Source organism: Vidua chalybeata, chromosome 6, assembly GCF_026979565.1.
Source record: "Vidua chalybeata isolate OUT-0048 chromosome 6, bVidCha1 merged haplotype, whole genome shotgun sequence".
NCBI classification, from domain to species: Eukaryota; Metazoa; Chordata; class Aves; order Passeriformes; family Viduidae; genus Vidua; species Vidua chalybeata.
The window spans coordinates 39,851,461-39,867,167 of NC_071535.1; the positions used below are offsets into that span (position 1 = coordinate 39,851,461).

The following is a 15,707-nucleotide window of genomic DNA, read 5'->3' on the forward strand; positions in this document are numbered from 1 at the left end:
GATTTTGCATTTTTTAAAATGGCATGGTGGTTTTTTTTTCTGAGAGCAGGTATTACCTTTGGAGCATTTTTTGCTTTTTTTTTTTTTATAGTTTTAGTAATAGCAACTTGTCAAAATAGGTTTGATAGTTTTGAAACAGCAGAAAAATGTTTCTAAAGTCATGCCTGATTTTTAAATACTTGCAAGTAACAGAATATACTGTTAAAATGGCTATAGCCAATTTGTTAGAGTGGCAGTCATGATAAAAATAGAGAAAAAAGTTAATAAAACTGAAAAAAATTAAAATATATTTGTAATTAAATAAAAGCTATTTGTTGATAGCAAAGGAAAATGTTAAGTTTACCAGAGTGACTTTTATGCTATTTTAATGTCTGAAATGACACATGAAATAGTAAATACTTCTCTTATAAAAAGCAGCATTTCTTCTGTCTGTTTCAAAGGCAGGATTAATTGCATAGTCTTTGTCATTCATTTGTGAATTCAACATAATGTTCTGTGGAAAGTTAAAAGCTTTTTTCTTTGTCTCTGTGACAGAAAGTAGTAACGTTGTCTATTGTCATTCTTGAATATTAATGACAATGCATTTAGTTCAATTGCAGTCCAATATATTTTTACATATCAGAATTATAATTTCAGACTTATTTTTATTTTTCCCCACAGAATATAAATGAAGAATGATGCAATATTAATGCTTTCTATGTACAGCCTTATAAGAATCTTCTTTAAGGAGTTGCAGTAAGACAAACACTGAAAATAATTTTTTTCTGGTACAATGTGTTGAAGCAGAGCAGCTGGAATTGTCCACCTTTGTACAAGCTAAGAAAATGTTTGCTGTTTTGTGAGTGGAAGCAGCTCTGGAGTGAATTGAACTTCTGAAAATGCGGCCATGGACTGGTTCCTGGCGTTGGATTATGCTCATCCTCTTTGCTTGGGGAACTTTACTGTTCTATATTGGTGGGCACCTGGTACGAGATAGCGAGCACCCAGATCACTCCAGCCGGGAATTGTCCAAGATCCTTGCTAAGCTGGAACGGTTAAAGCAGCAAAATGAAGACTTAAGGCGCATGGCAGAATCTCTCAGGTAGGATCTCAAAGTAATTAAAACTGCTCAGAAAATGTTTGAAATATGAAATAGCAGAATTTAAATTGTAAGGGTTATTTGTGGGAGTTTTTGCAAAATTATATTTCACATTTAAAAGTAGATATAAATGTTTTAATCTATGCTATAAGTAGATGAAAATATATTGCAAAACCTTTAAATAAATAATGTACATTTAGTTCCGGTCTAATGTAATCATTACTTAAGAGTCATTTAATGGTGTGGAAGTGTTACTGTCACAATAACAGAGTTCTGTAGGTGATTCACCCCTGAATGCCAACTTCAAACAAGTGCAATTATTATGACATTCATACAAATTAGAACATCTAGTTCTTTATACTTCTGCATGCAGTAATTGGAAGAGCTCATTTTAAAATTGCTGAAAACATTTGTACAGCCTGCTGAAAATAAATGCTGACTTGCTGAAGATGATCTGCAATAGATTGCTGCATTATACAAATTCTTTTATCTAAGTTTTCTTCCTTGTTGTGCTGCTAAACTTGTAGAAATACTTGTAAAACAGTAGGATCATCTCCTTTTTTACAATTGCACAATCACCTTATCACCTGATAGAAGTGTCAGTCTTCTGGGATGGTTGAAAACAGGAGCTGCACTGTGCTTGTTTGCATTTCTCTATGAATGCCAGCATACACTGACAAGAAGAGATCTTTCCACCCAAATCCTCCTTTGCTGCCAATTTACGTAGCAGATCCTCATCCCCAAAGACAACAACAAAAAAGAAAACCAAAAATCTACCCTGTGAAACATACCTTATGTGCATGCGCAACCTACCATTCAAAACTTGACAAAGATCATATCTGTGAAAAGGCTTTACAAAATCTTAACCCTTTTTTCGTCTGTGATACTTAAATAATATCTGATTTTGTAATTTTCTCCTGCTTGCTTCTTTTCACACAAGATGTGTACGGACTAGAATTAGGGTTTTAAGGTAGGGATAGATACTTGTTTGGGTTATTCTGGTTCTCAGCTACTGCAACCATCTGTATGTTTGATTTCAAAAAATATGTCGTTATGAATTTATGATTTTTAAAATATTTTTAATTTCTTACCCATATTGGTTAAGAGTAGTTCATATTTTTGCAAGGATTTTTGGTAAGCATATTTTTTGATACTTATGTTCTAAGATGTACCTTTGCAAGAGTGCAAGTTGGAACAGTCACATCTTTTTGAAAATGGTCTGCAATAAAAAAAATATTCCTTTAGGAACTGAGTACACTTTTGTGATGTACTTCTGATTACTTGAAATTGCATTAGGTACCACATAGTTTTTATGGTGTATTTAAAAAGCCTTAGGTGGGAAGTTACTGTAGTTTTTCTTTTGCTAATATGATGCTTTGTAAAAACCTTGCTTGTGAGATAGAAAGAGGTATATTAATGATGCAGAAGAGAAATGGAATTAAAGGTGTTTTGTAGTGCTTGAGTTTTAGAAATTATGTGCAAGAATATTGTAGTATAGTGAGTTACCATAGTCTGTATATGATTATAAACAATATTGTGTGAGCAGATCTAGGTTGATTTTAGAAGCAGTCTAGATTTCATTAGTGCAAAATTGTAATAAATCTGAGTTTTTTATAGGCTATTTTTTTACTATTCTCTATCCAGTAGACCTGGAAGAGCCCTTTCAAGGACGCTTATTACAGATGTAGTAGGTGTGACAGCAAAACTGGAAATCTTTACTACAATTTTTTAGTTATTTAAGGGAAACTTGAGAGGGAGTAATTATCAGATCAAAGTATTACATAATGTTGTTTCCTAAAACCAGTAGTTTTACCTAGAAGTTTTACTTACTGCTAGGATTATGATATGACTTCTAAAGACTGTCCCTGTTGCATATGGATGATACAAAGCTTTTAGGAATAGAAGAGCTTAAAATTACAACTTTTGTAATGTCCCATTTTCTTGGATGGAAACTGTGAAGCTGCGTATGCCTTCATCCTTGACCTAGGCTTTATTTTTGCAATACATGAATGCTTCATAGTATTCATGTGCTTCTTTATGTCTTACTGGGTGGTAGTCAAATTCTTATGTTTTAGGGTATTTTAATGAAAGATAAACCTGGCAGTTTAGGAGCCAATAATTTCGGAATTCCTCTCAGGGAAATAGAGAATCTTGTTAAATGGATTCATACTGTGTTCATGTTATGAATACATCACTTTTGGACTGTATTTGCTTCTTAGACTCTTTTAAATATTGCATTTTGTAGAACCTCCAATTCTTTTAATAAATATGATAACCTGTTTCTTACTCTGAATTAGGAGCGTGTGTTGTAAAGCAGAACAGAGGTGGAAAAGGGCAAAGTGTCATCAAACACATAAAACCAGTAAAAAAAAAAATCAGTATCTCTACACAATATTTTTATAGTTCTGAGTGTAGCTTCAGAAAGAAGAGATCAGATTTTAATTTTGAAAGAGCACTAGAATTGCTTTAATGTAGCTGGTGCTGAGGCTGGTGGAGAATCCAAACTCAAGATCAATTAATCATAAGCAACTCTATTGAAGTACTTCTGTCAATTTCTCTGGGTAGTTTTGTGTCTAGTAAACCTGTAGAAAACATTGACGGGGCTTGGATAGAAGAACAGTTCTGGGTTGATAAAAATTTAAATACTAAAGTACAGTTTCTTACTACATGTATTAAAAATATCTCAAGTTTGAAGCTGAGGGTATTGCACAGGCCAATGTGGGAAGAATGAAGGTAATTGAACTAAATGGTGGCCACCTCTGCTCTTTTTACTGTTTTTTTTTGTGCAATTCTGAGTTAAGGGAAGCAAGATGTGCAGTAGGTATAAATCAGTGCTGGTCAGGGCTGTGCTGATCTAAATTGATAAGGGATGCTTGCTCTTTATTTGTAGGTAACATTGACTCTTTTCTTTCAGTTCTATTTACTGAGAGATTTTATCTAAGAAGGATGAAGTGACCACCTGTATTCTGTTTGTGTGTGTTAGTGGTCATTAATAATTGAACATAATTTTCTTCTTGGGGAAGAGAAAAAAGTGAGAGAAGAAAAGGCAATCATAATGTGGTTTTAGGTAGTTATAAACCTTCTAGCTCCTTACAAAGAACTTCGATATAAATGAAAGAATGAGAAAGTATTTGAGTGTGAACTTGTGAAATCTTACATTTTTCCTCTTGCTGATAAATTGGTATAACCTTTTAGATATCTTGGAAATAGGAAAAGGTTAGAATGGTTTTTACAATTTATGGATTTTTAAAAACTATTTTTACAATTATTTTACAAAGTATGGCAGTTCTTCTAGCTAAATTGAATGTCACTATGATTAATTTTTAAGGGGCTCTTTTTTCCTTCAGAGATCCAGACTAGAGATCCATTGCTTTCTCATTGCCCCTTTGTCATTGTACCTGAAGGTGATGAGAAAGTGGCCTCAGTCATATGGATTATGTACACAGAATTATTTTTTTTAAATCTGGATTACTAACAAGGGCTAAAGCAGAAACAGCTTATCTCTACAAAATAATCTTTTTGATGTTTAAAGTTATACAGCAGTATCTTCATTTAATGAGTTGACTATAGAAAAGATAATTTATATTTGCTATCAGATGATAGGAAGCAGCATGCAAACATCACACCTTGTAACTACTGAGAATTGAAATAAACCAGCTAGTTGGTTTATTAGCTTGACTGACCATTTAAGTGGATTATAATGGTGTTTATTTTGTGTTCATAACTTAATTACAGTTTTACCATAGTAATAAGTGAAGGATACTCTGTACTAGATGCTTACTGATGTGGTTTTTTATTACTGCTTAGAATCATCATCTTAGTTTAGATGAACTTACTTTAAATTCACTTCTCATATTTTAAAGAGTAAAATAGTTGTCAGAACTTCGATAAGAATTTTTTTTGGTACGAATTTCTGTTTTTCAATAGGCATTCTTATTCATGAGTATGCATAATTACTAGGATATGCTGCACTAGAAGTTACCTGCATGCAGGATGCCATGAGACTAGACAAGGATATTAATTCAAACGCTTTTCCCTCAAATGTTATGTACACCTCAGCTGAAGTACTTGTAGAGGATAATAACTCCCAAGCTGTGCTGGTTGCAGAGAAGAATCTTTTCCTTAATTTTGAGACTGGATGAAAGTGAGGAAGACAGCAATTCCAAGTCTGATGAGGTAACAGATGTAGAGACACAACTGAAAAAAGAATAAGCTATCTTAGTTTCATCTTAAAAAGATGTGATTTTTGGAAGTATAAGCAGCTGGTTTAGAGAATATCCCCCCATCCCAGCTCTTTTATCGAACAGTCTAAGTATAATAAAAATTTTTATTGCAGTGTGCCAAAGCAAGATGAATATTAAATGGCAAAATGGTACTTTTATTTTTAAGATCTTAATTATATCAAATGATCAACATTACTGTTCTTCTTTCATATCATCCACAACCATCCTTCTGCAGGATTCTCTAATTGCTCCTTTACAGACTTTCCTTATGCTAGGAGGATGTGTGCACTGTCTCAAGATTTCTTATGGCAATGATTTTCAATCCTTTCGCCCTATTGTTCTTCACAGACTCTACCTTCAGGGTATGTGACTTGTAGAGGATAAACGGTTCCATTTTTTTCTGGTAATTTTGTGGTTAGTTGTTCCTTCACAACTCAAATTGTGGTACTGAGTTGGCAGATCACAAACACGTTTCCATCTGGTGGTTTTAAATTAGTGTAAGAATGTAAATGTTTTTCAATATACTTTTTAAAGGCTTGTTTGTATTGTCTTGTACATGGCAATCCAATACTGTATCTCAGTAGGATATAACACAGTACATTTGTTGTAGAAACAAATTTACAAATTGATTGTTGAAACAGATTTTATTTAGGAGTGCACATGCTTAAGATTAGGATATTTTACACAGTTCTGACATGCTTGTTCCGTCAGTGCATGAAAAAGCAGATGTACGAGCAGTTAATGATAATTCCTTTTTGTTTACCATGGTAGTTTTAGAAGACAAATATTTTTTTTCAGTAATTTAATTATCCCTAGTAGGATAGGGATATGATAGCTTTAATAAGAAGCTTTAAGACTGCAGAATTTTTTACTAAATTTCTTTCAGGCTACGTAGCTGCTTCTTCCTCCACCTCTCCTACCGCCTTCTGAATAAAGGTGCTTAAATGCTGTGCTTCATGTGATGCACCTTTCTAATGCTCACATTATGTATTTGTTCTCTTCAGCTGTTCCAGGGAAAATGAACTTTTCATCAGTCCCTGAAATTTTATTGGCATTTAGTTATTCAGACCTGAGAGACTTTAAAGAAATAACATCTCAGTAGGATATTTAGAATGCTTTCATTTCTTTCTAACATGGAAGGTGCTCCCTCAAACCACTGTTTTCTCTATGCCAGAGGCATCTTTTGTCTGTCAAAGACTCTTCCTGTGTATGGTGCTGTGAAACTCTGTGTGTTTGTGTGGAGAAAATATCTGTTTCTTTTTATGCTCATTCCTTTATGAAGGAAGAATCATCTTCATGTTCTGCAAGAATTCTGTATTCTTTGCAGTTCTAAAGACTTCCCATTGCACGTCTGCTTGCTCTTTTTCTTTCTGGGGTCAGCTCTTACAAAAGCTTATAAAACATGGAATAATTTTTAACCAGAAGGGTAATTTCTCTTGAAATTAAAAGGGTTTTTATTTTCCCTGCATTAAATTTGTGAGGCAAGAAGAAGTTAGCATCTAATTTTTAAACATTAATAATTTTGCTTCATTAATATCTGGATTTAAGTTGAGATGATGAACAAACCTCAGTAATGCCCTCAGGGCTGATTTATGGCTCATAGATTTCAGGATATGTGTTTCCATACTTCTCCTGTGCTCACATATCAGAAATTTAACAGACGGATGTTACAATTGCTGGTGTTTTTTTAGGTGATCTACACTTTAGAATACTAGAGTTGTCATAAAAAATCATTATAGTGGTACATTTAAGAGTCTGATTCCAGGCAATACATTGAAATCATCCTGTGTGGATGTGTAGGAAAACTTAACTGGAGATCAAGTGCTGGAGCCCTGGTTCTCCAAGAAGATAGGGCCAGGGTTTAAGAGCAGAATGGCTTTGTCTGCCAGTCAGGTTAACAGTTAAACTGCCACAGATATTATTCTCACAAGCAGAGCCTTGGATTGTTCTTGTTGGTGAGTGAAATCTTGTAAACAACACAGTTTAGCATCAGGCTGCATTTCCTTGCACTGTGTTGTGCACTGTTTTTTCCTATGGGATTGTGCTTTTAAAATCTTTTTGTTAATATGTTTAATTTCTTCTGGTTTTAAGGAAATCTGATGAAAATTTATCAGTAAAACAGTATGAAATAAAAATGAATGGAGAGCTGAACTGTTAATGCAAATAATTTATCAAATAATTATATTTATAAATCATGCGATTTCTTTATTTTCTGTATCCTAGGATACCAGATGGTCCCATTGATCAGGGACCAGCTGCAGGAAAGGTACATGCTTTAGAGGAGCAACTTCTAAAGGCCAAAGAACAGATAGAAAACTATAAGAAGCGGACAGGAGATGGTTGGTGGATAATTTTTATTTTAATTCTAAAGCAAGTTTTGATTTGGTATTTCATATCACAGATGTATTGGCTTCTTAACAAGCACTGATGCTTTTATGCCTTTTTTTTTAAAGTAGGCGGCCTTGGAAAAGACCATGAAATACTGAGAAGGAGGATTGAAAATGGGGCTAAGGAACTTTGGTTTTTCCTCCAGAGTGAACTGAAGAAGTTAAAAAATCTAGAAGGAAGTGAACTGCAAACACGCATTGATGAATTTCTGTCTGATTTGGGTCATCAGGAAAGGTACTTCCATTAGTTGGTTCTGACCTTTAATTTAACTGTCATTATGTTGTTCAAAGATGTGTGGCAATTATATTTTTCATTGTTGTTAATCATCAGGCCTCCTTATTGTTGGAGTACCTTTTGTATTATAATAAAATATTCTGTATGAGTTTTGTTTGTGCTGTACAAAATTAATCCAGGAACTGCTAAAAATTCAGTGACATCTGTCTTTAAGCATATGATAACTCTTTTCTCAACAGGATCGCAATGACAGTTTGTGTCTCATCAGTAAATAGTTATACAAAAATAGTTGAATTAACTAAATACACTACCTTAAACCAGTGCTCTGAAAAAAGCTGTGATCTTTATTTGTGAACATCAGTAATAAAGCAAGAACCTTTGAAAATAATAATATAGTAAAGGGAAAACATTACAAGAATTTTCAATTCCTAAGAAATAATGCAAACACTATTTAAAACATAAAGACAATATGAATTTGATTATTAATATGGGCAAATACTATAGTCCATTAAATCTTGTAATTCAGTATTACACAATTCCAAAATCCATTTTGTCACAGATTGATTGAGTTGAAAGTGAGAAAGGACTATTCAATTATTGAGAGTTATTATTTATATAGAAGACATGATTAAATTTCATCCAATTAGTTCTCTGACAAGTGCAGTTTTATATATTTGACTGAAATAAAAGTAGTGCTTGGCTGAAGTGTAATTTTCTGAAAGACTTGAGATCTTCACTTGAACTGTGAATTGGCAGAGAAGTGTCACTTCCCTGGATAGTTTGTTTCAATAGTTATCTTCTCTCAGAAATATTTATTTTCCACAGAAGTTATTTCCATCTGGGCTTCTTGAGCTTTAGGTCATGGATTCCTATGTACCTTTTAAACTATCTCTGCTAAAAACTGGAGCAAGTAGTCTAATACCAGACTTTCTGACATTTGTCATGGTAACAGAATCACTTATGTGCATGTTATTGCTCTGTTTATAAAGCCAGGATGAGGCAGTGACCACAGTGAAACTTTGAATAATGTTGTGTGTGTTTGATGCCAGAAGGTTCTTAGGTTGCTTTCTCCCAGGATGAGTCCTTTTCCCTAGTTCTTTCCATTGTACACCAATGATTATTAATTCATTAAGTCTTAATTTTCAAGTTTCTGCATTTCTGACACCCTTATGTTCACATGTCACTATACTTCAGGATGAGGTGAAATCCGTTCGAGAGGTGCATAAACTTCTTTGCATTGAGTTATAAAACTGCCCTGTAGACCTCTGGAAGTTACGAGATTAATCTCACTGTGGTACTAAAAGAAGTTTGTATATGATGCAAGCAATCACAACTGCTCTTTTTTTTTTCCCCTCTGAGAATTTTTTTGTTGAGTATAGGTATTCTTCCAGTTGTCAAGGTGGTTATTAAATATAGACTATTTAGTCTTTGTAATAGATCTGTGTAGACCTTGCTGTCTGGTGAGGTCCTCAAAGAAGACTAAAGTAATTTAAGCTAAAATCAAACAGCCATAAACTAGTTTTTATTAAACTGAATCTGGACAATCTGTTTACAGTGTAGAAATTCAAAGGAATTGCATTAGAAAAAAAAAATTAAAAAATGTTTTTACGATATTCAGCCTGTGTTCCTGGTGCATTTGCAATGTTGCCTTCAAGCAGTAATATTGTCTTGTGTTGAAGAATGCACAACTTGGTTGCCTCTAGTCCTGAGGAAGTTTTTTCCTGCACCTTTGAGGTCAAGCTGCCTCTTCATTCCCTTTAATCTTTCAGTCTTGTTACGTGAATTGTGGGAACATTCCCAGTTTGTGTGCACATCCTTTGGCATGTGATGCACTGCTGTCTCTGGATGTTCTTTGCCCTTAGAATGCACAGTACCTCCCCAGGGGAGGAGCAGTCTCATCTTCCCTCTGCATTGTCCATCTGCTCGCTTCTCTGAAAGGAACACAGCATAAGTTTGGAATGAGCAAATCAAATGTTTGTCACTCTGAGAAACACAGGTTTTTGTTCTGTTTTTTTTTTTTTTTTTTTTTTTTTTTTTGGAGGGGGGGTTTGTTAGTTTGTCTTGGGGGTTTTTTTTGTTTGTTTAGGTTTTTGTTGTATTTTTTTTTTACTTATTGCCTGTTTTGTTTGTTGGTTTGGTTTGGTTTTTTAAGTACACGTGCCCTTTAGAATTTTTTTTAAAGGAATTAAGCCTGTTGCCAAATACTCATTTGTTTACAGTGCTGTCTTAAAAATTTGTATTTTAGATAAATGGAACACTGCAAGTGCACCTGGTATTACTTACTTTTATACGTATACATGCACATAAATATACATAAAGATATCTCAGAAATTTTAATATGTATTATAATCTACTGTTTGGATTAGAAAGATTAGTGTTAATTTTAAGTACTTAAAGGAGTTTTTCATGCTGTCCTTAAGTGGGAAAACAAAGAGGTGGGTATCAAATGATGAGGTAGCTATGTAAGGAAAGAGGCTCATACTTATGTTGTTTTGTTTGTGAGGCAAGCCCTTTGTGTCACAGATTAAGACTTGCTTTGTAAGAGACAATAAACTTTAGTTTCTGTGGCTCTGAACAAGTAATATTAGAGTTCTTTGTTAATTTCGGTGACGTTAAGCAAATTGTTTACTTCTCATATAATTGTGCTTCCAGCTGGATGCCTTAATCACTGTTTGTTGCTTATGCCCTAGGAGCTGTGTGGATTTTCTCCAGGGCGGTGCTGGTCTTGCCTTATGTTTTTGTCAAGTATTTCAGTGCAGATTCTGTTTGAGAAACAGTGTTGCCCAACACAAGAGTTTCCTTGAGAATTACATAACTGTATTCTCACAGTTGCTATAGGGAAGAGGGCTGTTGAGAGTAAATTCGTCTAAACATTGGAAAGACTATTTGAGATTGAGTTATTAAAACAGAGCAAATTAATCCTCCAGTTGTCATGGTTGTTTCCTGTGTTGACAAAAGTTGTTTGCAAGGTGGCTGTTACTGAGTTAGTTTCATTCCTTCTCCCTGGGAGTAGCTGTCATCAGGGATTTTATGGCACCTGGCCAACATTTGATGCACAGTGCTTGGACAAATTTTCACATTATTTCCTTTGAATTACATATTTTCCTTTGAGTTTTTATTTGTTGATGTAAAATTTTTAGGAGGTCTAAATATTTTCATATGACTGGAATAAATGTCTAGACTGATTATTAAAAATGCCCACCCTTCCCTCTTTATTTTGGCAGTCAAATACAGATGAAACACAGCCAGATTTTTTCCTCCATTCTGCTTTCCAGGAACAAAATACTTTTAAGTGCAGCTCCAAGATTTATTTTATGATATGAAGCAACAACAGCAACAAGTTGATGTTGTTGGTTGGTAACCCAGTGAAAGATGAAGTTTGATGCAGTAAATATCTGCAGTGCCACTGTGTGAAGTTTCCTGCCATTTCACCACCTGCAGTAGCCTCTAATAACCCTGTGCAGGCTCATCCTTTGTCTGCACTGAGCTATCCTGGGCTCACGGATCACCACTCCCTGTGCTTTTAACTCTCTGCACAGGGCATGACCCAGGTCTTTGGTATTTGTGTCTCTTTTAAATCTGTATTAGTAAGTTATCACAGTGATCTGTCACACTCAAACTCTAGCAGATGCAGCTAGGAAATGCACATTTCTGAGCAGTAACAATCAAAAAAAAGGTCTCTGTGACTGTCTTAAAATATTACTACCTTCTAATAATTTCTCTGTGATAACACCTGTGAATTTTTCACTTCCTGGTTTACTTCAGGATTTTATAATTTTTTTGAAGAAGATGATTATGGCTACTGTCTGAAAACTCTTTCATGAATTTGTAACATTTCCTGCAGATCATTTGATACTTTTTATGGTTTCTACTGAGCAAAGCTGCCTTTACTTAATGTGGTGAGTCATTGAGGCTGTGTAAGGACACTCTCACCCATTTATCTTACCTCAAAAAGTATCAAAATAATTATATTTCATCCATGAGGCTGATGACTAAAACGAAACTACTGCCTTTTCCTTGTTGTGGTCACCATGGCCAGTAATATAAAAAAAAAAAAAAAATGGGCAGCACTTTTTTTTCCATAGGAATAGGAAAAATTGCTTAAGAGCTGACAGAATTTTTTTATTGTTGTTTTTTTAATTGGTAAGCTTTGTATTTTCATTTCTTTTTTCAATAATTAATGGAAATATATTTCTGTAAAATATAGGAAGAGTACACTGATTACTTATGTTACAGGTACAGAAAAAGCTTTTTTAAGGCTAATGAAAGAGCATTTTAAAATGGTTTAAAATGTGGAAATGTGGTTGCACAGCTGCTTTTAATGATTTTTTTCATTTTTTTTAATGTTTAAACCTTAACTTTGTATTTTTTCTTTAAACACTCAACATGGTTACATCCTGATTCGGAGGAAAAACATATTTAAACTCCCAAGAAAATGCATTGGTTTCCTTTTCCAGTATGCCTGCTAGCCTGTGTGTTTTCTATAAATAGGGAAACTGTCTTAAGAGGAGCAGACCCTTCATCTGTTTAGTTATCTGTATATAATGCATTGTATTAGAACTAGTCCATCATTAGTTTTGTTCTAAATCTCTTTAAACTGTGTGTGCATGTTACTGTATTATGTGTCTTTAATAGTTACTGATTTAAAACTAGTCACCTGGTGATGCTTTAAATTAATTTTTATGCAAAGCCACAATAGGGTATTTCAAGCTCAATTACCTTGTAAAAGAAAATCGAGTTTATACAGTTTCAGATTAGAATGTAGATAAGGTTCTTCCAGTTGATTGACAGAAGGTGAGGATTACTGCTGCTGAATAATTTGGGTAAAATATTTAATACAATAATAGTAGATGCTATAGTCAGTGTCTCTGTTACCCTGTGTAGAAGCATGGGGATAAAGACCAGAATGAGTGTATGAGAATAAAATTACAGATACATAAATCCAGTTATTAAATTAGCAAGAAACGTTTGTCTGATAACTCTGCTGATTAATCAAATTAGGGCAGCTCTATCTTTATCTCAATGTTTACTGCTTCAATATTGTGCCATTGAAGTAGTTTCCTAGTAGGGATATGCAGCCTGCTCCTCTCAATTATGGACAAGGGGTAGCCTTGGCTAATTGGATTTGTGCTTCCAGTGCTAACAAGCGCTGCCAACAGCTTGACAAGACCACTTCAAATGTTGTTACGAAATTTATTTTTCTTACCTTCACAGTTTTTTGGTCACCTCCCAAATTTCTCTGCCTTTGTTCTGTCACTTCCCTTTCTAGTGCTCAAACTTTTGCTTTATCAAGAATTTCAGGCAATAAATAGCAGCATCTGAAGTTCAGATGAAAGTATTAAGAAAAGTGGTTCAAACTTTAGCACTGTTATGGAGAAATATTTAGCAATATTAAATATTCTCAATCTATGAAACCAACTCTGAAATTACTGGTTCTGAGTTGGGCCATCCTTTACTTTTAGAATAAACATTAACATTTCTAGAAACACTTTGAATAGTTTGTCTCTTGTTTTCTATTTCTTCCCAAAAGCCACTGAGATTAAAAAGAATTTTTTTCCAGGGTGGTACTGTTTGGACAAAATCCGTAATTTTGACTGCAAATTTTAACAAATGTCATATAACATTTTTATTTTCATGATGATGACTTCTTTATTCTCTTATTTGGCCAGTGAAATGTTATAACCCTAAGAAGAGAATCTCTAATATATTAAATAATTTCAATTTAGTTTTTGATAGTTCCTCAAAATTCATGTTTTGTAGTATGGACTTGCATGGCAATGAGTCTGTTTGGAATTTTAAATTTTTAATTGCTACTGGGTGTGGAACCATTGTTGGTGAAGGACGCAGTCAGTCTGTCTTGGCTGCTGTTTGAATTGTGCAGTGGGAGGTAGCATGAAGAAACTGATTTTGAAGCTGCAATTGAAATACCTCTTTAATTTGTCTTTGGTTTCATTTAATGCTCCAAGGTAGTAGTGTTAAGATTGTTTTCCTTTGTTGTTTATAGGTCAATAATGACCGACTTGTACTACCTCAGTCAAACAGATGGAGCTGGAGATTGGCGAGAAAAAGAGGCCAAAGATCTAACAGATTTGGTACAGAGAAGAATAACTTATTTGCAGGTAAGAGAATAGAGCTTTTGAATCAAGGTAAACATTTTTTTCTTCTTATATATGTAGCTAAAACCTTGCAATAGAATTTAGGTTTAGCTAAAACCTTGCAATAGAATAATTATATCACAGTTTAAAAATGAATGTTGGTGTATGAATAAATTATGTAGAAAATAAATCATTACATTTCTTTAAAACATTATTTTATATGTATATGGAAGGTAATATTCCAAGGCAATCATTGGGGTTTGTATTTTTGTTGTTGGTTATTTTGGTTTATTTGTTTCTTTGTGGGGTTTTTTTTGGATCCATAGTTTTTACTGGGCTCTACTTAGCTGTTTGAATTGTTCACTTTATTGTAAAAGATAATTGTCTTGTTGATTTTTAAAATTTTGTTCTTTAGGAGTATCAAAATGCATTAATATATTTGAATAGTTTTAAAAAGAAAATTTAAAAGTCCTTGTATCAAACTTCTGAACTAGCAGCCCATTTTTAAAAACATAAGGAAGCAATACTGAAGTGCTTGTATAGTGTGTTGTCTAGTTCTAGATTGTTTCAACAGATGTTTGAGACTTCTCTAGATGCTCATATTTTTGAGTTGATAAGGCCTTTTTAATATATGTGTGTGTGTGTATAAAATCTAAATAAAACTTGATCTGAAGGTGTTGGGACTTCTTTTCATGACTGAATGCATGCAGCCTTATATGTAGTGGTCAAAAACATATTTAATGTAGTCTGTTTTATTTGTACTTGTTTTATTTTTTATGGCCTGTGTGCAGCTGTTTTGTATGGTCACTCCTAATGCCTGATCTTTTTTTCTTGTGTAAATAGCTGATTTTGTTTCTCAGATTTTCATTATTTCACAGTTCAGCTGTTGGAACCTTCTCTTCTTTGACCAAGCTATGTATTTGTTGCTTGTTATTAAAAAAAAAAAAAAAACAAAACACCCTTCTGAGGAAAAAATCTCTCTAAATTGTGCAGCAGTCATCATTTTATTGTACTTCTTCAACTCCTTTCTGAGAACTGTTCCATATTTTCTCATTTTGATACCACTGTTTGTCAGTAGTATACTGTAACTGCTTTTCATGCTGAAAAATATAGCCTTTCTCTACCTTTTCCTTGTCTTTTACTATCCATTTGTTGTCCTATTTAGTAAAACAACTGTGCAAGTCATCAAAAAGAGTACAAAGTTATTTGCTTTAACATAAAATATGCACCAATGTAAAGCAGTCATGGTTTGAAATTACACACATCTATATACCTCATTAATAATAAAACTACTAAAAATAAAATAAAATAAAAAAATTTAACAACCCTTGCTCCTCAAGTTGGTGCCAAAAAGTATTATATGGGACATATTTGTAATTGTTTTTTAGTTAAGTATGAAAGTACTACATAGCTTTTTTCTGGTACATGTTGAACATTGACAGCTGCATTATTTTGGGACATCTCCCTGGGAAGTCATTTAGTTGAATGATTGTGAATAGTGATGACTGCTACTTCATTTGGATGACATTACCATAAATTTGATTTAATGAGGCTATATGTAACTAGTTTCCTATAGTTGGAGCAACATTTAAAAAGCTAGGACTTTATATTTAAGGAAAAGGCCTTATTTTCAGAGTTGTTTTTTATCAAACAGGTGAAGAAAATGTACAAGAGAAGTCAGATAAGAGC

The 15,707-nt window shown here is 33.6% G+C and overlaps 1 protein-coding gene across 6 annotated transcripts in view; it reads left to right on the forward strand.

Moving 5' to 3' along the window:
• Window positions 1–15,707, forward strand: part of FUT8 (fucosyltransferase 8) — a 97,975-nt gene that overhangs the window by 51,117 nt on the left and 31,151 nt on the right. For 4 of the 6 annotated variants that reach the window (XM_053946277.1, XM_053946275.1, XM_053946276.1 and 1 more), the window contains 4 exons: window positions 661–1,081; window positions 7,525–7,640; window positions 7,755–7,923; window positions 13,928–14,042. In XM_053946277.1, coding sequence (XP_053802252.1) covers window positions 879–1,081; window positions 7,525–7,640; window positions 7,755–7,923; window positions 13,928–14,042 — 603 coding nt within the window. In that variant the 5' untranslated portion in view covers window positions 661–878. Of the gene's footprint in view, window positions 1–660; window positions 1,082–5,138; window positions 5,255–7,524; window positions 7,641–7,754; window positions 7,924–13,927; window positions 14,043–15,707 lie in introns of those variants that run through there. The other 2 variants (XM_053946279.1, XM_053946280.1) reach the window with 2 other exon arrangements.